At 44.5% G+C, this 23224-nt stretch overlaps 1 protein-coding gene across 24 annotated transcripts in view; it reads right to left on the bottom strand.

Moving 5' to 3' along the window:
* Positions 1–241: 241 nt before the first annotated feature.
* Positions 242–23224, bottom strand: part of BLTP3A (bridge-like lipid transfer protein family member 3A) — a 73014-nt gene continuing 50031 nt past the window's right edge. For 22 of the 24 annotated variants that reach the window (XM_081520049.1, XM_081520063.1, XM_081520051.1 and 19 more), the window contains 10 exons: positions 21171–21312; positions 20441–20634; positions 18776–20232; positions 9975–10171; positions 7372–7526; positions 7137–7287; positions 2223–2485; positions 1663–1771; positions 1431–1537; positions 242–1023 (listed from right to left, as the gene is read on the bottom strand). In XM_081520049.1, the coding sequence (XP_081376175.1) occupies positions 898–1023; positions 1431–1537; positions 1663–1771; positions 2223–2485; positions 7137–7287; positions 7372–7526; positions 9975–10171; positions 18776–20232; positions 20441–20634; positions 21171–21312 (2901 nt within the window). In that variant the 3' untranslated portion in view covers positions 242–897. The remainder of the gene's footprint in view (positions 1024–1430; positions 1538–1662; positions 1772–2222; positions 2486–7136; positions 7288–7371; positions 7527–9974; positions 10172–18775; positions 20233–20440; positions 20635–21170; positions 21313–23224) is intronic. The other 2 variants (XR_014062073.1, XR_014062074.1) reach the window with 1 other exon arrangement.

Below are 23224 nucleotides of genomic sequence, written 5' to 3'. Positions count from 1 at the left end.
TGCTGGTAGGAAGTCATAGTGCTGAGAAAGCTGATGTGCTACGGACCCCAGGGAGACAGGAAAAAGCTGTGAGGGGCAGCTGTGGAAGAGAGACAGGACACGGCTGGCAATAGTGGGTTCAGAAGGAACCAAGCTCTCCAGCAATCCCCACCAAGCCATGACCTCAACCTAGCCCAGAGTGAATCGTTTCTTGATTTAAATTTCAAACAAACTGTGTTACAGAAGGGAGAGATGATACAAGTGAGCCGCTATTGTTGTTTACTTCCTACCACAGCATCACAATGATGACAGGCATCACAGAGAGGAAGCTTAACCCTGAACAATCTGATTGTAACATCAGCCAAGATGACAGGAGCTTAGTTTCCTTTCCAAACAAGGCAGAATCCATGTCTCACTTATTCCTGTGCCTCCCCTGGCTCCCGCCTTGCTGGCTACTTCCTGTTCCATTCTACCGCCGTGGCACTTCTCAGGTCCACTACAGAAAGCAAGCTCTGAGACACAGAACCTTTGGTGACTCTGTGGGTGACCGACAGAGGAGATGGGTACTCTGCCTTGTTCACATAGGTTGTGGAGCAAGCAAAGGTCTCTGCCATGAAATCAGCCGGTGAAATGATCCTACAGTGTTGAGAAGATTCCACCTAGTGTGCTGAGAGGCGAAAGGACAGGTGAGACGTGATGCCTGAGCCACACACAAAGTGGCCCCCAACTTCCTGGAACGTGGTCATGCTTTGCCCTGTCTTCCATCCAAGTCAGAACCGCTAGTAGAAAGGACACCACGAGGAGTGAGCTGCGCGTCCTCAGCCGACTTGTCCAGCACTGGACGGAGTCTGTCACAGGTGGTGCGACTGCTGGTGATCTCCTCCTCTCTCCTTGGCAAAGATGGCTGAGCCACTGCTGTCAGAGCTCAAAGAGGGGGTTATATTTCCTAATCTCTTCAAGAAGTTTTTCTTTATCCTGGTTGGCTTGAGCCAATGCTTGTTTAGTTTCTATAAGTTCCTTTCGAAGGGTAGGCAGTTCATTCACCTGAGGAACAACAAAGAATTCATGATGAATCAACAAGGTAACACATCTTGCAAAAACATTCAGTAAGGGAACAAGGAGGGAGAATTCAAGCAGCACAATCTGCAAGTTTCGTCAATGATCAAGAGAACCAGCAAGGTCTTTTCTCAGAGGCTAATCCCCTCTTCAGAGCTCATCAGCTGCAGGGTCAACAGCAGGTGGAAGATGTGAACAGCAGGCATTCATCTCTGAACAGCTCCTGACTTCCAACCTCTGTTCAGCACTTTCAGAAGCTGCTGCTAGGTTACAAGAGCCCAGACCGCCTAGCTGTACCAGCACAAGCAACCTTGTCAGCCCTCTGGGTTTTCCCCGCTTCTGTGATTACAGCCCGAAGGGTTTACAGGAAAGGTACTGTTCAGTTAGGGCCTTACCTGTGGACCAAAAGCCTCCTCGGTGGGCACCAAAAACACCTCTTCTTTGGGGGGCTGCCTCTTCTCACGTTTAGGTGCTTTGGCTGATGGTCTGTCTTGAGCAGCAGCTGGAAAAAAGTAAAGGTTCTGAATGACAAACTGCCAGCAAGACGTGGACTGTTCCTAGTTGTCACCTATTTCCTTACAGGAGCAAAAAGCTAGAGAAGCCGGGAGGCTGACGAGCCCAACTCACCGCCTATGTGGAATACACCGTCGTCACTCCGACTCAGCACAGCGTGCTCCACGGACAGAGTGATGGGTATGGGGCCTGGCGAGGTGGGGTAGATGGGGGGGACATCATCCTGCAGGAGAGAGAGAAGCTGAGTGAGGCCCCCAACCAACTCAGAGCAGCTTAGGTAACAAGCCATGCTTCCAGCCGTGGAGCTGGAAGCACTTTGCCGTCACTGTTTATCCATACAGTCTAGCGAGGCATGAGAGGCATAATGAGTCTCTCCCATTCTAGACACAGTGAGACTGAGGATCTGCTAACCTGTGGGTTTGCACAGTCATGCTGCATGCTGAAGGCCAGGGCAGGAGACAAGGCCCCCCTCACATGAACCTTGAACTTTTTGCTGGCACTTCATACTTAGGTACTACTGTAGTACTGAATGCTAACATGCCTTTCCTCACTTGGTCCTCCCCACATTTCACAGGGACATGAGAAGAAGTTAACAGCTGTCACTGTTAACAGGGTCAAGGGCCAAGAATTCCTTGCTTGACCAAGTATAGGGTAAACCCCAAAGTTCCTCTCACCTTTAGAGTGATCCTGGAGTTCAGGAGCTCAATCTGCATGGGAACCACCACTGGGATCTCCTCATCCTCCAAGAAGGGTCCCAGGCCACTGAGCACCGAAGTGCGCAGCTCAAGGTCACAGCCCTGAAGCAACAAATGCAGGAAGCCATTCTGTGTGGCCAGAGGTGAATGAACAGCCACACCAGGCCCCACCTCAAAGCGAAGGCCCACAGCTGGCTTGATGTGGCCAGTCTTCAAAGTGGAGGAGTCCTGAAAGCTTGTGCCTTTGCGAAGCAAGATATAAGGAAAATATATTAATTAATTACCAGCCAGTGATTTCTCTAAGCACGATAATATATAGTTAATATTCATAACCATCGTGATTATCTGGGTCGTGAAGATCTTTTTTGTACAGTTCTTCTGTGTATTCTTGCCACCTCTTCTTAATATGTTCTGCTTCTGTTAGGTCCACACCATTTCTGTCCTTTATTGAGCCCATTTTTGCATGAAATGTTCCCTTGGTTTCTCTAATTTTCTTGAAAAGATCTCTAGTCTTTCCTATTCTATTGTTTCCCTCTAGTTCTTTGCACTGATCCCTGAGGAAGGCTTTCTTATCTCGCCTTGCTATTCTTTGGAACTCTGCATTCAGATGGGAATATCTTTCCTTTTCTCCTTTACTTTTTGCTTCTCTTCTTTTCACAGCTATTTGTAAGGCCTCCTCAGACAGCCATTTTGCTTTTTTGCATTTCCTTTTCTTGGGGATGGTCTTGCTCCCTGTCTCCTGTACAATGTCACGAACATCCGCCCATAGTTGATCAGGCACTCTGTCTATCAGATCTGGTTCCTTAAATCTATTTCTTACTTCAACTGTATAATCATTAGGGATTTGATTTAGGTCATACTTGAATGGTCTAGTGGTTTTCTCTACTTTCTTCAATTTAAGTCTGAATTTGGCAATAAGGAGTTCATGATCTGAGCCACAGTCAGCTCCTGGTCTTGTTTCTGCTGACTGTATAGAGCTTCTCCATCTTCTGCTGCAAAGAATATAATCAATCTGATTTCGGTGGCCATCTGGTGATGTCCATGTGTAGAGTCTTCTCTTGTGTTGTTGGAAGAGGGTGTTTGCTATGACCAGTGCGTTCTCTTGGCAAAACTCTACTAGCCTTTGCCCTGCTTCATTCTGTATTCCAAGGCCAAATTTGCCTGTTACTCCAGGTGCTTCTTGACTTCCTACTTTTGCATTCTAGTCCCTATAATGAAAAGGACATCTTTTTTCATGATGGTATGATCACTAACCTAGAGTCAGACATCCTGGAATGTGAAGTCAAGTGGGTCTTAGGAAGCATCATTACGAACAAAGCTAGTGGAGGTGATGGAATTCCAGTTGAGCTATTTCAAATCCTAAAACATGATGTTATGAAAGTGTTACACTCAATATGCCGGCAAATTTTGAAAACTCAGCAGTGGTCACAGGACTGAAAAAGGTCAGTTTTCATTCCAATCCCAAAGAAAGGCAATGCCAAAGAATGCTCAAACTACCACACAATTGCCCTCATCTCACACGCTAGTAAAGTAATGCTCAAAATTCTCCAAGCTAGGCTTCAACAATACGTGAATACCATGAACTTCCGGATGTTCAAGCTGGATTTAGAAAAGGCAGAGGAACCAGAGATCAAATTGCCAACATCCGATGGATCATCAAAAAAGCAAGGGAGTTCCAGAAAAAACATCTATTTCTGCTTTATTGACTATGCCAAAGCCTTTGACTGTGTGGATCACAATAAACTGTGGAAAATTCTTCAAGAGATAGGAATACCAGACCACCTGACCTGCCTCTTGAGAAACCTGTATGCAGGTCAGGAAGCAACAGTTAGAACTGGACATGGAACAACAGACTGGTTCCAAATTGGGAAAGCAGTACGTCAAGGCTGTATATTGTCATCCTGCTTATTTAACTTATATGTGGAGTACATCATGAGAAACGCTGGGCTGGAGGAAGCACAAGCTGGAATCAAGATTGCTGAGAGAAATATCAATAAACTCCGATATGCAGATGACACCACCCTTATGGCAGAAAGTGAAGAGGAACTAAAGAGCCTCTTGAAAGTGAAAGAGGAAAGTAAAAAAGTTGCCTTCAAGCTCAACATTCAGAAAACTAAGATCATGGCATCTGGTCCCATCACTTCATGGCAAATAGATGGGGAAACAGTGGAAAAAGTGGCAGGCTTTATTTTTGGGGGCTTCAAAATCTGCAGATGGTGACTGCAGCCATGAAATTAAAAGACGCTTACTCCTTGCAAGAAAAGTTATGACCAACCTAGACAGCATATTAAAAAGCAGAGACATTACTTTGTCAACAAGGGTCCGTCTAGTCAAGGCTATGGTTTTTCCAGTAGTCATGTATGGATGTGAGAGTTGGACTATAAAGAAAGCTGAGCGCCGAAGAATTGATGCTTTTGAACTGTGGTGTTGGAGAAGACTCTTGAGAGTCCCTTGGACTGCAAGGAGATCCAACCAGTCCATCCTAAAGGAAATCAGTCCTGGGTGTTCATTGGAAGGACTGATGTTGAAGCTGAAACTCCTATTCTTTGGCCACCTGATGCAAAGAGCTGACTCATTGGAAAAGACCCTGATTCTGGGAAAGATTGAAGGTGGGAGGAGAAGGGGACGACAGAGGCTGAGATGGTTGGATGGCATCACCAATTCAATGGACTGAGTTTGAGTAAACTCCGGGAGTTGGTGATGGACAGGAAACATGGCATGCTGTAGTCCATGGGGCCACAAAGAGTTGGACACGACTGAGCGACTGAACTGAATATTCATAACAACCCTGTACCAGAAGTATTATTATTTTCCCATTTTACAGATGAAAGAACTAAGGCACAGAGAGTAACTTGCCAAAGTAACAAAGCTTGTGGACTTCTCTGGTGGTCCAGTGGTTCAGAGTCTGCCTGCCAAGGAAGGGGACATGAGTTCAATCCCTGTTCTGGGAAGATTCCACACGCCACAGGGCAACAAAGCCCTTGCACCACAACTACCGGAGCCCATGTTCTAGAGCCTGTGCTCTGCAACAACAGAGGCCACTGCAATAAGAAGCCCACACACTGCAACTAAAGAAAGCCCACATGCAGCAATGAAGACCCAGTGTAGCCAAAAATAAATAATTTTTTTAAAACCAACAAAGTAACACAGTTTGCAAGTAGCAAGGTAGGAGGTGCATGCAAGCTGCCTGACTGCAAAGACCATGGGCTTGGCCACTTTGCTCTAATGCCTCTCATGGTGGAAGGGATATTAAGGACCAATTAAAAAGCTGGTCTTGCTTAGAATCAGAGGCAGTGGGCTAATGGCCAAGGTGAAGCTAAAACAGAGGACCCTTGGGAGTTCCCTGGCAGTCTAGTAGTTAGATCTCAACTCTTTCACTGCTAGGACCCAGGTTCATCCCCTGGTTGAGGAATTGAGATCATACAAGCCATAAAGCACAGCCAAAAACAAATAAACAAACAGTAGACCCTCAACTCTGCTAAATTTGATCATCTCTTCCTTTCCCCAAGTCTTGATCTTCTCATCTTTCTCTCAGGAAGCCAAGCAGGATCTATGCTAATTTACTCAAAACTGCATGAAGAATAACCTCAGGTGCAGCCAAGGCTATGAAACAACATACATACCTATATAACTATAAATTGGTACAACCATTCTGGGAAAAAAAATGGGCATTATCTAGCAAAATTAAAGCTATACCTACCCTAATGACCTAGCAATTATTTCCTCAGGAATACAAAACCTGGAGAGACTCTCCAACATACATAACAGGAGACATATACAAGGATGGGCATGTCAAAACAATCCTATTTGAAACAGCAAAAAAACTGGAAACAAACCACATGTCTGTTCAGAATAGAATGAAGAAGTAAATAGAGTAATGAGTACAAGAGAGATTTTGGGGGTGATGGTGATGGTTGCAGAACTCTGTAAGCTCACTAATATTTATCAAAGTACACACAAAGAGTGAATTTCATAGTATGCATATTATACCTCATTAAAGCAGTTTTTTAAAAAGTCTACATTTCTACAATAGAATATTATAAAGTAGTGAAAATGAATGAATTATAGCTAACTCAACAACCTAGAAGAATTTGAAGAATATCATAGTACTTGAAAGGAGAAAATCACAAAAGAATATAGATGATAATTCCACTTAGAAAAACTCGAAAGCCTGCACAGCTAAATAATACACTGATAAAAAAAAAATGTGGAAGAATTGTAAAGCAAGAAAATGAAAAATACAAATTCAGGATAGTGATCCCCTATGATAGGTGAGAGGCAAGAGGAAGGTTCTGGAGAGGGGCTCCCAGGGCTCAGACTTAATGGTACTGTTCTATTTATTAAACTAGGTAGTGGGTACATGCATTCATTGTACTGTGATGATTTTATAACTTATATATATATATATTTTTTTACAAGCATTCTACTTTACAAGCATATCTACTCAACATTTAAAAATACAATTTTAAAAAAACGAAGCATGTAGATTAAGTCCAGATTTTTCCTGCCATCTTTTAAAGTATAAATGATAATTTACATCAAAGGACTGAATCAGAAGCTCCCTGATCAGACACAGCTTGATGTTAGCAGCCCCACAAACACAGAAGTGGACGCTGTCCTCTCATATGAGAGTAAGGAGCACCTGGGAGGTGAGGATGAAGACTAGCCTGCTGAGTACAAAGCCTCAGGGGGAGCTCTGGGAGGCTCCCTGTGAGGAGGAGGCTTCATTAGACTTCTTCCTCCCCCTAACGGCCACTGGAGAGAAGCACCAAGGACTTGGCACTAGGCTGGCTGCCCCTGGAGCACAGAACAGGAGTAACTAAAGCTCTGACTGTCCTCCTCCCCACCCCAGCTCAAATCCCACCAGCTCTCCTGGAATCCCACCATCCTCACCTGGGCACTGTCCGTGCAGGAACTGCCAGAGTCCCACGGTGCCCGGCTGCTGGAGGGTCAGCTTCTCTGCTTGCAGGGCCACAGTCAGGTCCTCACCACGTACCTCAATCCCCAAAGACACCTCATTCACCTTCAGGACCAGAACTGAGACCTGTAACGGGAGACTCGCTTAGCTGAGTCCCAAGCTTCCAGCTGAGAGCCCACCCTCTGCAAAGAAGAAAGTAGAACAGCTGACCAGGTGAAGATTGAGGTCTGCCCCACTGGGTGAGACCGAACTATTGGCCTCTGGTGACCCCTGGCCATAACTATCCACAACAGGGCTCCCTTGAACACCAGCACTGTCCACAGCATTGGGAAGAGATCCCGGTGGAAGAGATTCTGGACCAGACTCTGCAAAAGAAAGATAACAAGAGTTGAAAAGTCAAAAAATTCTACTCAAATCCAATCTCTAGTGACAACTATAAAAAAAATTTATGACATTCATGAGAAAACTGGAAATTTCAAGAGTAACTGGATACTTAATGAATTTAGGGAATTATTGTTAATTTTTTAAAGTGTGACAATGGTATTCGGTCATGTTGGAAAAAGTCTGTAAATGGAAGTAACCCAAATGTCTATGGACCGAAGAATGGTTAAACAAAATGTGGTATAAACGAAAAATAAATACTAGCCTTAAAAAGGAAGGAAATTCTGACACATGCTACATACAGCATAAATGAACCTCAGGTACACCATGTTAAATGAAATAAGCCAGTCATGTACAATTCCGTTTACATGAGGTACCTAAAGTGGTCAAATTCATAGAGACAGAAAGTAGAATGGAGGTTGCTAGGGGCTGGTGGAAGAGGGAATGAGGAGTTATTGTTTAATTTATAGACTTTCAGTTTTGCAAGATGAAAAGGTTCTAGAGATAGATAGTGGGTGATGGTTGTACAATGATCTGAAGGTACTTAATACCACTAAATTATAGTTAAAAATAGTTAAGATGGTACATTTTATGTTATGTACATTTTACTATAATTTTAAAAACTTTTAATTTGGTTAAAAATCTGTATTTTCTAGAGATGTGTAATGAAAATATTTATATATTTATGGGTAAAATGATATGGTTGGGATTTGCTTCAAAGTAATATGGGAAGAAGAGAAGAAGGCAGAAGAATAAATGAAATAAGAATTGCCATGACATCTGGTCCCATCACTTCATGGGAAATAGATGGGAAAACAGTGGAAACAGTGGCAGACTTTACTTTTCTGGGCTCTAAAATCACTGCAGATGGTGACTGCAGCCATGAAATTAAAAGATGCTTGCTCTTTGGAAGAAAAGTTATGACCAACCTGGACAGCATATTAAAAAGCATAGGCATTACTTTGCCAACAAAGGTCCGTCTAGTCAAAGCTATGGTTTTTCCATAGTCATGTGTAGATGTGAGAGTTGGACTATAAAGAAAGCTGAGCGCCGAAGAACTGATGCTTTTGAACTGCGGTGTTAGAGAAGACTCTTGAGAGTCCCTTGGACTGCAAGGAGATCCAACCAGTCTATCCTAAAGGAAATCAGTCCTGAATATTTATTGGAAGGACTGATGTTGAAGTTGAAACTCCAATACTTTGGCCACCTGATTCGAAGAACTGACTCACTGGAAAAGACCCTGATACTGGGAAAGATTGAAAGCGGGAGGAGAAGGGGACGACAGAGGCTGAGATGGTTGGATGGCATCACCGACTCAATGGACAAGAGTAAACTCCGGGAGTTGGTGATGCACAGGGAGGCCTGGTGTGCTGCAGTCCATGGGGTTGCAAAGAGTCTGACACGATTGAGTGACTGAACTGAACTGAACTGGGACAGTAGAGATTTTGTCGAAAATCTGTCATATGGCGGTTGTGATCATATTTGGAAATGGAAACCTTTCCAAATAAAAACAAAGTTAATTCAAAAAAAAAAAAAAAGAATTGCCATGAGTTCTTAATATCCCAAGCTAGGTAATGGGTATATGAAGGTTCATTATTTGATCCTATTTTTAAATATTTGGATTTTTCCACAAAAATTAATAATAATAACAAAACAAACACGGATATGCCATCCAGTTTAAGAAACAGTATATTCTCTTTTTATTTTATTTTCATTTAGATACTCTTAAGTGACGATTTTAGGCTTCCTTGGTTGCTCAGCAGTAAAGAATCCACCTGCAATGCAGGAGCCACAAGAGACATGAGTTTGATCCTTGGGTCAGGAAGATCCCCTGGAAGAGGGCATGGCAACCCACTCCAGTATTCTTGCCTAGAGAATCCCATGGACAGAGAGCCTGGCGGGCTACAGTCCATAGGGTTGCAAACAGTTGGACACAACTGAAGTGACCTGGCATGCATGCAAGGGACGATTTTAAAAGTTTTCATTTCGATAAGCTGAAAGAACTATTCTAACTCCTAGTGGGGTTTAATCTAACTCCTGAAAGTTACTCATTTTACTATAGACAAAAAGCTCCTAGTTATTTTCCAACAATGAAATACATAGTTAAGCAAAACATAGGCAACACACACACACACACCGTTGATACGGCCACAAAGTTAACCTACTGCCTTGGCTCCATGGCTCTAAGAATCGTGCTCTCCTCTTTGAGAGTTGTTTTGTGATAAGGGTCAAGTACCTATCAATAACCTAGAAGATGTGAGGGTAAATTCAGAGTCACAAATCCACTAAAATTTCACTCTTCTTTGGTTTTGATTAAGAAAACGTCTGCTTTATCAAAGCTCAGCTCCTTCTGCATCCTGCCAGTCTGAATACAGGCATCAGAAGAACCCTCCTGAGGCTCTGCAACTCTGCCTGGCTCGGCTTCCACCTACCAGGCTCCAAGAGCATCACGAAGCTCTCACTGCCATCACTGTCCACTGAAATCCGGTCTTCAGGGCCACTGTTATCCAATGAGATGCCATCAAATGACTGCTGGGATACTGTCCTCTTCATGGAGAAAAATCGGAGTCGGGCAGCACTCCCACTTACGGGGGCTGCCACCCCTTCATCTACCTTGGCCACAGGCTCCCTGTTTGAAAACAAAACAGAAACCACGAATGTGGCTTAGGAGGCACGTTGTTTCTTTCCCTTGCGATACCCATCCTTTTCAGCCCAGACAGTTATTGTAAACATAAACTCTGATGTCAACTATTACCTTCTGTAGAAGGGGGTCAGCACCATTTTTCAACTGCTGGGCCTTTCTGAATCCTCCTATTCCAGCATTTCAAACTGCATAGGCAGTTCTCCCATGTCAAATGTCAAGGTTATTCAGGATTATCCTATCTATAGCAGAGATCTACTACCTACAGCCCTGGTGCTTATGAGTTGTACCCAAAGCCATTCCTCAAGCATTTACTGAATAACTTCTGCATACCAAGCACCATACAAGACACAGGGCAGTGGCGGGCAGTGATGAATAAGACACCCCCTGTCCTCAAAGAATGTACCAGGAGAGAGGGGACTATTCACAAATAACATCATATGGTAGTAAGCCACACACTGTAAGAGGGACAGGGGTACAAGCCAAACGCTAGACAACACCAAAAAAGGGAAAGGATAAAGAGAAGGGGATCAAGATGGCTCTGAGGAAAGAGATGATGTGTGAGGTGGTCCTTGAAGGACTGTGAAGGAGACAGCACGGAGGGCCTTCTGCGGGGAAGAAACAACCTGAACAAAGTTGTGGCACCAGAAAACAAAATGTACCTTGGAGACAAGCAAGCAGCTCAGCTCAGCTGGAGCATAGGCTTTGCTGGGGGAGAGCAACAGAAGATAAAGTTAGAAGGTTTCTTTAAAGAAACTTGTAAAGACCTTTTGAGTCCACCTTCCTATGTCATAGGTGAAGAAACTGACTCGGTTTCAGCTAAAGGTAGGATTAAGAAGAACCCAAGTCTCCTAACTTCTTGCTAAGTGCTTTTTTCACTTAACCACATGAGTTTCAGCCAGATCATAGGAAACTCTGGATAAAAGACAATGCATGAAAGTGCTCTGAAAATTGTGACGTGTAGGAGACAGATGAGAAATCTCTGTACTGTCCACTCAATATTGCTATGAAGTTAAAACTGCTCTAGAAAATAGTCTATTAAAAAAAATGTGTCATATGGATATATCACAATAATTGATAATGCCACACTAAGAAGGTCAAACTCAACTCAGAATAAAGAAAAAGCCAGAAGGGTTTAGAATAGGGAAATAATGGGATTATACCTGTGTTTGAGGGAGTTTGACCTGCCTTTTTCTAATAAGCTAGACATGAAAAGACATCCAACAAAGAAATCAACTAATAGTTTACTAAAATACTCCACCTGTGGGAGCAGACTGAAAAAACTGATGTGAGACTCCCTAGAGCCCTATACTTAGTGTCACCTTCATAGGAGCATTAGTATCTAAAGGGGAATGCATTAAAAAGCAACTTCTCAGGCTTCATCTCAGACCTACTGGAAGAGGAACTCTGGGGATAGGGCTCAGCACTCTGTGTTTTAACAAGCCTCCAGATGATTCTGAAGTATGCCTAAGTTTAAAAGTATGGTCAAAACCTGACAAATGCCTGGAAGAGGCAGAGCTTGAATGAGCAGGAGAATGAGGCCACCCAAAAAAGAAAGAAAAAAAGAGCTGGTCTGGAATAAGGAATTTAGTTTTACACATGTGAGGTTCAAGGCACCCCGGAGATCCATGTGGAACTGTGTGCAGTAGATAGTTTTAAAGGAGCAGCAGGGGAGAGAAGGAAGTCAGGACTGAAAATAAGGACTCTTGCAGAAGTGAGGCGATAGACAAATAGCCAAGAGAAAAAGTACAGCTGACCCTTGAACAACACAGGCTTGAACTGCAAAGGTCCACTTATATGTACTCTTTTCTCAACAGTACATAATATAGTAGTACAGGGCTTCCCAGGTGGCTCAGTGGTAAAGAATCCACCTGCAATGCAGGAGATGCAGGTTCAATCCCTGAGTCAGGAAGATCTCCTGGAGAAGGAAATCTTGACCCACTCCAGTATACTTGCCTGGGAAATCCCATGGATAGAGGAGCCTGGCGGGCTATAGTCCATGGGGTCGCAAAGAGTTGGGCATGACTTACCGACTAAAGATGTACACACAGTACTACATGACCTACAGTTAGTTGAATCTATGGATGTGTTGAAACCACAGATACGCAGGAATCATTTTAGAGGTAAGGCCAACTAGAAGTTACATGCAGATTTTCAACTGCACAGAGATTCAGTGCCCCTAACTCCCATATTGTTCAAGAGTTAACAAAATGTATTCAAAAATGCAGAGTGACCTAAATCTGAAAGTTTGGCAAATTCATCAAGAACCTTAAAATGTTTGTAGTGTGTGACCCAATAATTCCACTTCCTAGGTTTTATTCTAAAGATTTAGATATGCTCGGCGCAGAAGCGAGACGGCTGCGATGGCTCGGCACAAAAGCGTGGCCGAGAGGAGCTAGGCCGGCCGGGGGCCGGGGGTGGCGGCCTACAGGGGCTACGCCAGGCCAGGGGCTGGGGGCCAGCGGCGGCGGTGAGAGGAATTACCCAAGGCCCAAGGTAAAAGAAACCCAAGTAAGACGGTAAGTGTTGCGAGAGGGCATCAGAGGGCAGACACACTGAAACTAAAATTACAGAAAACCAAGCTAATCTGATCACACGGACCACAGCCTTGTCTATCTCAATGAAACTAAGCCATGCTGTGTGGGGCCACCCAAGACGGATGGGTCATGGTGGAGAGGTCTGACAGAATGTGGTCCACTGGAGAAGGGCATGGCAAACCACTTCAGTATTCTTGCCTTGAGAACCCCATGAACAGTATGAAAAGGCAAAAAGATAGGACACTGAAAGATGAACTCCCCAGGTCAGTAGGTGCCCAATATGCTAGTGGAGAAATAACTCCAGAAAGAATGATGGGATGGAGCCAAAGCAAAAACGATACCCAACTGTGGATGTGACTGGTGATAGACACAAAGTCCGATGCTGTAAAGAGCAATATTGCATAGGAACCTGGAATGTTAGGTCGATGAATCAAGGCAAATTGGAAGTGGTCAAACAGGAGATGGCAAGAGTGAACATCGACATTCTAGGAATCAGTGAACTAAGATGGACTGGAATGGGTGAATTTAACTCAGATGACCATTATATCTACTACTGTGGGCAAGAATCCCTTAGAAGAAATGGAGTAGCCATCATGGTCAACAAAAGAGTCCAAAATGCAGTACTTGGATGCAATCTCAAAAATGATAGAATGATCTCTGTTCGTTTCCAAGGCAAACCATTCAATATCACGGTAATCCAAGTCTATGCCCCGACGGGTAACGCTGAAGAAGCTGAAGTTGAACGGCTCTATGAAGACCTACAAGACCTTCTAGAATTAACACCCAAAAAAGATGTCCTTTTCATTATAGGGGACTGGAATGCAAAAGTAGGAAGTCAAGAAACACCTGGCGTAACAGGCAAGTTTGGCCTTGGAGTACAGAAGGAAGCAGGGCAAAGGCTAATAAGAGTTTTGCCACGAGAACGCACTGGTAATAGCAAGCACCCTATTCCAACAACACAAGAGAAGACTTTACACATGGACATCACCATATGGTCAACACCAAAATCAGATTGATTATATTCTTTGCAGCCAAAGATGGAGAAGCTCTACACAGTCAGCAAAAACAAGACCGGGAGCAGACTGTGGCTCAGATCATGAATTGCTTATTGCCAAATTCAGACTTAAATTGAAGAGAGTAGGGAAAACCACTAGTCCATTCAGGTATGACCTAGATCAAATCCCTTATGAGTATACAGTGGAAGTGACAAATAGATTTAAGGGACTAGACCTGATAGACAGAGTGCCTGATGAACTATGGACAGAGATTCGTGACATTGTATAGGAGACAGGGATCAAGAAAATCCCCATGGAAAAGAAATGCAAAAAAGCAAAATGGCTGTCTGAGGAGGCCTTACAGATAGCTGGGAAGAGAAGAGAAGCGAAAAGCAAAGAAGAAAAGGAAAGATATTCCCATCTGAATGCAGAGTTCCAAAGAATAGCAAGGAGAGATAAGAAAGCCTTCCTCAGCGATCAGTGCAAAGAAATAGAGGAAAACAACAGATTGGGAAAGACTAGAGATCTCTTCAAGAAAATTAGAGATACCAAAGGAACATTTCATGCAAAGATAGGCTCGATAAAGGACAGAAATGGTATGGACCTAACAGAAGCAGAAGATATTAAGAAGAGGTGGCAAGAATACACAGAACAACTGTACAAAAAAGATCTTCACGAGCCAGATAATCACGATGGTGTGATCACTCACCTAGAGCCAGACATCCTGGAATGTGAAGTCAAGTGGGCCTTAGAAAGCATCATTACAAAGCTAGTGGAGGTGATGGAATTCCAGTTGAGCTATTTCAAATCCTCAAAGGTGATGCTGTGAAAGTGCTGCACTCGATATGCCAGCAAATTTGGAAAACTCAGCAGTGGCCACAGGACTGGAAAAGGTCAGTTTTCATTCCAATCCCAAAGAAAGGCAATGCCAAAGAATGCTCAAACTACCACACAATTGCACTCATCTCACACGCTAGTAAAGTAATGCTCAAAATTCTCCAAGCCAGGCTTCAGCAATACGTGAACCGTGAACTTCCAGATGTTCAAGCTGGTTTTAGAAAAGCCAGAGGAACCAGAGATCAAATTGCCAATATCCGCTGGGTCATCGAAAAAGCAAGAGAGTTCCAGAAAAACTCCTATTTCTGCTTTATTGACTATGCCAAAGCCTTTGACTGTGTGGATCACAATAAACTGTGGAAAATTCTTCAAGAGATGGGAATACCAGACCACCTGACCTGCCTCTTGAGAAACCTATATGCAGGTCAGGAAGCAACAGTTAGAACTGGACATGGAACAACAGACTGGTTCCAAATAGGAAAAGGAGTATGTCAAGGCTGTATATTGTCACCCTGCTTATTTAACTTATATGCAGAGTACATCATGAGAAACGCTGGGCTAGAAGAAACACAAGCTGGAATCAAGATTGCCAGGAGAAATATCAATAACCTCAGATATGCGGATGACACCACCCTTATGGCAGAAAGTGAAGAAGAACTAAAGAGCCTCTTGATGAAAGTGAAGGAGGAGAGTGAAAAAGTTGGCTTGAGGCTCAACGTTCAGAAAACTAAGATCATGGCATCTGGCCCCATCACTTCATGGGAAATAGATGGGGAAACAGTCGAAACAGTGTCAGACTTTATTTTTTTAGGCTCCAGAATCACTGCTGATGGTGACTGCAGCCATGAAATTAAAAGACGCTTACTCCTTGGAAGGAAGGTTATGGCCAACCTAGATAGCATATTTAAAAGCAGAGACATTACTTTGCCAACAAAAGTCCGTCTAGTCAAGGCTATGGTTTTTCCAGTGGTCATGTATGGATGTGAGAGTTGGACGGTGAAGAAAGCTGAGCGCCGCAGAATTGATGCTTTTGATCTGTGGTGTTGGAGAAGACTCTTGAGAGTCCCTTGGACTGCAAGGAGATCCAATCAATCCATCCTGAAAGAGATCAATCCTGGGTGTTCATTGGAAGGTCTGATGTTGAAGCTGATACTCCAATACTTTGGCCACCTCATGCGAAGGGTTGACTCATTGGAAAAGACCCTAATGCTGGGTGGGATTGGGGGCGGGAGGAGAAGGGGACGACAGAGGATGAGATGGTTGGATAGCATCACCGACTCGATGGACATGGGTTTGTGTAGACTCCGGGAGTTGGTGATGGACAGAGAGGCCTGGCAGGCTGCAATTCATGGGGTCGCAAAGAGTCGGACATGACTGAGCGACTGAAATGAACTGAATTGAGTCATGTTCACAAAAATAAGAACATTTAACACAGCATTGATTTCACTTGAGAAAAAAGTAGAACCAGACTAAATGACTCCCTCCAGCCTAGATTGTGAATTGGATGAATAAATTATGATACATCTATTTACAAGAATATAATAGAGCAATTTGCCAAAGAATTGATGCTTTTGAACTGTGGTGTTGGAGAAGACTCTTGAGAATCCCTTGGACTGCAAGGAGATCAAACCAATCCATCCTAAAGGAGATCTGTCCTGAATATTCATGGGAAGGACTGATGTTGAAGCTGAAGCGCCAATACTTTGGTCACCTGATGAGAAGAACTGACTCATTGGAAAGGACCCTGATGCTGGGAAAGATTGAGAGCAGGAGAAGAAGGGGACAACAGAGGATGAGATGGTTGGATGGCATCACCGACTCGAGGGACATGAGTTTGAGTAAGCTCCAGGAGTTGGTGAAGGACAGGGAAGCCTGGCGTGCTGCAGTCCATGGGGTCGCAAAGAGTCGGACACAACTGAGCAACTGAACAACAAAAATAGAGCAATTAAAAAGTACATATTCAGATACTTCATGAATGGGAATCTATTCACAATTAAAGTAAATAAAGATGGAAATTTTCTATATTCTATAGAAATAACATAATCCTATTTAAAAAATTTGTGTACTTCATATGTGTAAACACGTACAAGCATTCACATGGATACATAAATATATGTATAAAATCTGGAAGATCCAAAAGTCAATAGGGGCTATCTCTGGATAGTGTCAGGCTCTCCAGGTGGTGCTAGTGGTAAAGAACCTGCCTGCCAATGCAGAAGACATAAGAGACACGGGTTCGATCCCTGCGTTGGGAAGATCTCCTGAAGGAGGGCACGGCAACCACCTCCAGTATTCTTGCCTGGAGAATCCCATGGACAGAGGAGCCTGGCGGGTTGCATTCCAGTGGGTCGCAAAGAGTTGGACACGACTGCAGCAACCGAGCATTCCACGCACGCACTGGGTAGTGTCGTTACAGTGACCTTTATGTTTTCTTCTTTATTCTTTTATTTTCTATATTGTCGACAGAATGAACACAAACCATTCTGATAATTTTTCGTTGGGGTGGGCGTCATGCCACGTGGCATGCAGTATCTTCATTCCCCAACCACAGACTGAACCCAGGCCCTTGATGGTGGAAACATGGAGTCCTAATCACTGGACCGCCAGGAAAGATCCTGTTTTTATAATTAAAAAATAAAATGATGATAAAAGTGATCAGAATATGGACAGCCTAGTGCTGTGGAACAGTTACATTTATAGGATAAAAGGAAGAAGCGAGCAGCCTAGGAAAAAGATACCTACTTCAGAGAAGCGTGAGCAACTGCGCAGGGTCACAGACGCTCAGGACAGACTGACTGGGCTGACTGCATAGGGAGTCCTGGAGAAAGAGGACTGAGAAAAGGCCGCCGGCCTGGGCAGTGGGGAAGTCGGTGTTGGTGTTTGAACAAGTCTGTGTCACACACACCTTTTTTTTCTCCTTTCACCTCTCCTCTGTTCCCAACCCTCACTCATCTCCATTTGGAAAAGGCAGCACATTTGGTGACAGGGAGTCCAGGTTCTCAATCCTCACCCCAACACTCACAAGCTGTGTGATCATGAGTACGTTTCTTACCTCTCTGAGCTTCAGTTTCCTCATCTGTAAAATGGGTAGTGATATTAGTACCTTCCTTATAAGGTTCTTATAATAATTCATTGGGTTAATATTGTAATACTTAGGACAGCTTCTGACACATAGAAAGCAGTCAGTAAATGTTGCCTAGTATTATTATAAAATTTATCTTTTAAGGTTTCCTTCTCTTTCCTCATAGGCTATCTTGGCCAAGCAGATAGTAGCCCACCTGCAGGCTTTGCTTTGAGACCGATTTAAGAAAATCCTCTTAAACAAAAGCTCTAAAGTCACTGATCTTCTCAGCAAAGATTTCCCATAGTTCTCATTATCTTTTCTGAAAGCACAGACACTCATGGAAAAAAATCTATACCTTCCCTCTCTTCTGATTGCACATTTCTGTGTTTTCTGCTTACTCCCTACTGTAGCCCCAATGCCTAACATAGGGCCTCATGCACAGTAAGGGCTCAGAAAATATTGTTACATGAATGGATGAAATTCTCCGTTGTTACCCTGGCAGATATTGATAGGTGTACCAGAAAGAGCAAATCCAAAGCCCCAGCTTTTCGATGTATAAAAGACAGGATCCATGGGCTCTGGTCTCTGAAGTCGCCATTTCCTCAGCTATAAATTGGGCTACAAACATCTGCAGCAAACTCCTCAGGCTGTTGTGGGATTACGTCAAACAAAATATTACACAAGGGCCCACAGAAAAGAATAAAATATCATACTGGCATTATTATTCTGATACAGTATATCTGTATCAATAATAGGGAATCAGTGAAAGAGATAACTTGATGCTATGAAGCAATAAATGTTGACTTGAAAATTGCCCAAGACCAGACTAAGATACATGGAGGCATGTGAAAATTCATGGGATTCTGTTATTTTATTGCAATTCTGGGTTCGCCCCCTACCACAGAATTAGATGTAGTCCTGAAAATAAAATCTCTGACTGAAAGACCTATTAGCCTCTAAATACCTGAAAGTTCCTCTGCTGCTCTCCAGGCAGCTCTGAAAACTAAAGCCTTTGTCACATTAACTAGGCCATTTTACACACACTCCTGAGCTACAGGTGCTTCCCAGTCTACAAGTGCGCGTGCCAGGAGGCCTGAGCCCCGTGGCCAGAGCTAGAAGGAAAAGATGAGGTGACTGAGGGAAGCAGAGAACCACTCACTTGGCTGGGGGCAGAGACAGCATCTTGTGCATGGTGGAGGTCATTCGGTCTCTGCCCAGACTGAAGGCATCCCTGGTCAGGGACATAGCTTCCTTGGTGAGGTCCATGGTGGCATGCAGTGCCTCCTTGGTGGCATCCTTGGTCATGTGAATAGCACTTGATAATTCTCCCTCTATGTTCTTCAAGGGGATGAGCTCGCCTTGTCCATGCACAGCAGAATCCCTGCTCCCTGGGGGCTTCAACTCAGCTGGTGAGTCAGATGCCTGGGCTCTGCTCGGTCTCTTGGCCTGTAAGGAATCAACTGCCTCGTGGCCCTTCCCTGCCTCCTGCTGGGCAAGCGAACCTGCATCCTGTACTTCTCCGTTGCTGTGGAGAGGCAATGGCCTGTCCTGGGATGCATCCAGATGTTCAATGCCACCATCTTCTGGAAACTTCTCGGGGCTTGCTGGGCCCTGTTCTGAGGAGGCGTCAGACTTCAGCTCCCGGTCCTCTGAAGGAGACAGCTCTGAATCTATGAGGCTGGTAGTATCTGAACCCTCAGAGCCAGCCTCCTCAGCCCCAGGGGGAGGATGCATGAGCAGAGCCACCTCCGCGCTGGGGAAGAGGACGCCAATGCAGGCTGTCTGGTCCTGCAGGGGAGCCCCGGTCATGGCCTCGGTATCCTTCGTCAGCTGCTCCTGAAGACCCTGCAGCACCTCCTTCAGGCGGAGGAGAGCCAGGTACTGGTAGTGGTCGAGCCGCAGGCGGACGTGCGTGGGGGAGTGCACAAGCACGTGCACGCCCGCCGTGCCCTCCAGCTCCACTGGAGGCCCTGTGCCGTCCACACCGCCGCTGCCTGCTTTCAGGGTCTCCATGGCTTCCGGAAGGCCTGACAGGCTTTTCAAATCATGCTCAGTCTTTGACCTCTGATGGGACACAGTGTCAGGGGCAAGGGCCTCAGAATGGACAGGACTGCCAAAGCTGGCGGACGGTTTCAGCCTCCCTTCTGTGACCACACGGAGCTTTTGCGCCTGCGCTTGTTGCCAGCGGAGGGGTAGGCAGGCCCAAATGGACAAGGGGAAGGCGGCCACAAAATTCAAGGTGCGGCCTTTGAAGTTCTCTGTTCCCTCAAAGTCCAAGGAGATCTGGGTGAAGTGGATGGACCAGAGGTCCTGGGAAGCCTTAAGCCTCTGAGGAGGGTGGACACTAGACTGAGGGAGGCAGGATTCCATCTGGAAGGCGTGATCCATAAAAAACATGTGCAGAAGGCTGAAGCCGCCTGGTACCTTGGGAAACTGAACATAACTGGAATGAAAGAACTCAGTAGCAGCAAAACCCCGGAAGAGACTCTGGAGGTCTGGACAGCTACAGTGTGGAGCGTGACGTGTATTGGTGGCAGTCATGCCTGATGCACAGAGGACAAGGGCCTGGGGACGATGCAACACAGCCCGCTCTCTCCTCTCCAGCGGGAAGCTCACCTTCAGAGAGAAAATGAAACCCAGTTCAGAATGGCCAGCTGAGCATCTCTACAACCCACCATTAATACATGAGTGACAGACCATTTGGGTTGTAAAACTGCTTTCCTTCTTTCTATCCAATGGACAGAGCAGAACCTTCAATTACAGTGATGGTAGAGATGCAGCTGTGGCTGCCAATAGGGAACAGAAATCTCACTGTCTACCCTACCTTCAACCAGAAGGCATCCAGGCGGATGTCCAGGTGTTCATCCTTCTGGCTGGAAGCTTCCAGCTTGTAGATAGCTTTGAACTGCTCCAAGCTGCGGTACAAATCCAGGCAGAAGAGGTTTCCCCAGAGTAAGCTGACAGGATCCATAGTAAATGTGAGACCATTTAACTGAATGTAAAGATTGGGACAGGGAACTGGAAAGCAGAGAAAAAAGAATTGCCACAAATGGAGTAACAGCTTGTCTCTTACTTACCAGCTAATATTCATTTTATTATCAAGAGAGCAAAGGTATCAGACTTTGCTGGTGGTCCAGTGGTTAAGAGTCCTCCTGCCCAGGTAGGGGGACACGGGTTCCCGGGAGCCAGAAGATCCCACATGCCAGAGGGCAGCTAAGCCCGTGTGCCACCACTCCTGAGCCGTGCGCCGAGGACCTGCGCTCCACAACAGGGAGCCAACAAGGAGAAGTTATGCGCTGCAGCCAGAGAGCAGCCTCTGCTCGCCACTAGAGGAGGCCCCATGCAGCAACGAAGACCCAGCACAGCCAGAAATAAATAAATTAAAAAAGAGAGATAGCCAAGGAATCTTCAGGGCAGAGTTTTCAACAAAAGTGTGCCACACTAACTCAAATGCCTAAAACTCCTAACAAATAGACTAGGAGCAGAGACTCCAAGGCCGACGAATGTGAACAGGATGAGTTAGACAGGAAGAAATGACCAGGGCAGATGCTTACCTGGCAGGTCCTGATTATCAGGGAAGTAATACTCTGTGAACTCAATATGAATGGCAGAGACCTGAGTAGGGAGGTTGTGAAGCTTCCGACTGCAGGACAGGAGTGTCGATGGCTTCTTACTTGGCTGTCTAGCTGTTGAAACCTAGGCAACCACAAGTACCTGTTAGCATCTGTACCGCACCCTGAACAGAATTTCCTCAGTTTCCTCTGAGGTAGGATAAAGCCTCTATAATTCTTCCAGTGTCTGTCACGGAGAGTAGAGTGATTTTCACTCTGTGAGATGCCAGGCATTCTCACATCTGACAAACATGAACTATGAGTTCATCTTTTTCATGAAAGGTTTGTAGTGGGGCATTCAGAGGAATTATATCAGATCACTATATCAACCGTGGGCAAGAATCCCTTAGAAGAAATGGAGCAGCCCTCATAGTTAACAAGAGTCCGAAACACAGTACTTGGGTGCAATCTCAAAAACGACAGAATGATCTCTGTTTGTTTCCAAGGCAAACCATTCAGTATCACGGTAATCCAAGTCTATGCCCCAACCACTAATGCTGAAGAAGCTGAAGTTGAATGGTTCCATGAAGGCCTACAAGACCTTCTAGAACTGACACCAAAAATAGATGTCCTTTTCATCATAGAGCACTAGGATACAAAAGTAGGAAGTCAAGAAATACCTGGAGTAACAGGTAAGTTTGACCTTGGAGTACAGAATGAAGCAGGGCAAAGGCTAATAGAGTTTTGCCAAGAGAACGCACTGGTCATAGCAAACACCCTCTTCCAACAACACAAGAGAAGACTCTACACATGGACATCGCTAGATGGTCAACACCGAAATCAGATTGATTATATTCTTTGCAGCCAAAGATGGAGAAACTCTATACAGTCAGCAGAAACAAGACCAGGAGCTGACTGTAGCTCAAATCATGAACTCCTTATTGCAAAATTTAGACTTAAATTGAAGAATGCACGGAAAACCACTAGACCATTCAGGTATGACTTAAATCAAATCCCTGATGATTATACAGTGGAAGTAACAAATAGATTTAAGGGACTAGATCTGATAGACAGAGTACCTGAAGAACTATGGACAGAGGTTCATAAAACTGTACAAGAGGCAGTGATCAAAACCATCCCCAAGAAAAAGAAATGCAAAAAGGTAAAACAGTTGTCTGAGGAGGCCTTACAAATAGCTGAGAAAAGAAGAGAAGTGAAAGGCAAAGGAGAAAAGGAAAGATATATCCATCTGAATGCAGAGTTCCAAAGAATAGCAAGGAGAGATAAGAAAGCCTTCCTCAGCAATCAATGCAAAGAAATTGAGGAAAACAATAGAATGGGAAAGATTAGAGATCTCTTCAAGAAAATTAGAGATACCAAGGGAAGATTCCATGCAAAGATGGACACAATAAAGGACAGAAATGGTATGGACCTAACAGAAGCAGAGGATATTAAGAAGAGGTGACAAGAATACACAGAAAAACTATACAAAGAAAGATCTCAGTGACCCAGATAACTACGATGACGTGATCACTCACCTAGAACCAGACATCCTGGACTGCAAAGTGAAGCGGGCCTTAGGAAGCATCACGATGAACAAAGCTAGTGGAGGTGATGGAGTTCCAACTGATCTATTTCAAATCCTAAAAGATGATACTGTGCAAGTGCTGCACTCAATATGCCAGCAAATTTGGAAAACTCAGCAGTGGACAGGACTGGAAAAGGTTGGTTTTCATTCCAATCCCAAAGAAAGGCAATGCCAAAGAGTGTTCAAACTACCACACAATTATACTCATCTCACATGCTAGCAAAGTAATGCTCAAAATTCTCCAAGCTAGGCTTCTACAGTATGTGAACCGAGAACTTCCAGATGTTCAAGCTGGATTTAGATAATGCAGAGGAACCAGAGATCAAATTGCTAACATCCGTTGAATCATAGAAAAAGCAAGAGAATTCCAGAAAAACATCTACTTCTTCTTTATTGACTATGCTAAAGCCTTTGACTGTGTGGATCACAACAAACTGTGGAAAATTCTTCAAGAGATGGGAATACCAGA

This window comes from Giraffa tippelskirchi, chromosome 8 (assembly GCF_054371585.1).
Source record: "Giraffa tippelskirchi isolate mGirTip1 chromosome 8, T2T-mGirTip1v1.2.pri, whole genome shotgun sequence".
Taxonomy (NCBI): domain Eukaryota; kingdom Metazoa; phylum Chordata; class Mammalia; order Artiodactyla; family Giraffidae; genus Giraffa; species Giraffa tippelskirchi.
This window is presented reverse-complemented; position numbering and strand designations above follow the sequence as displayed.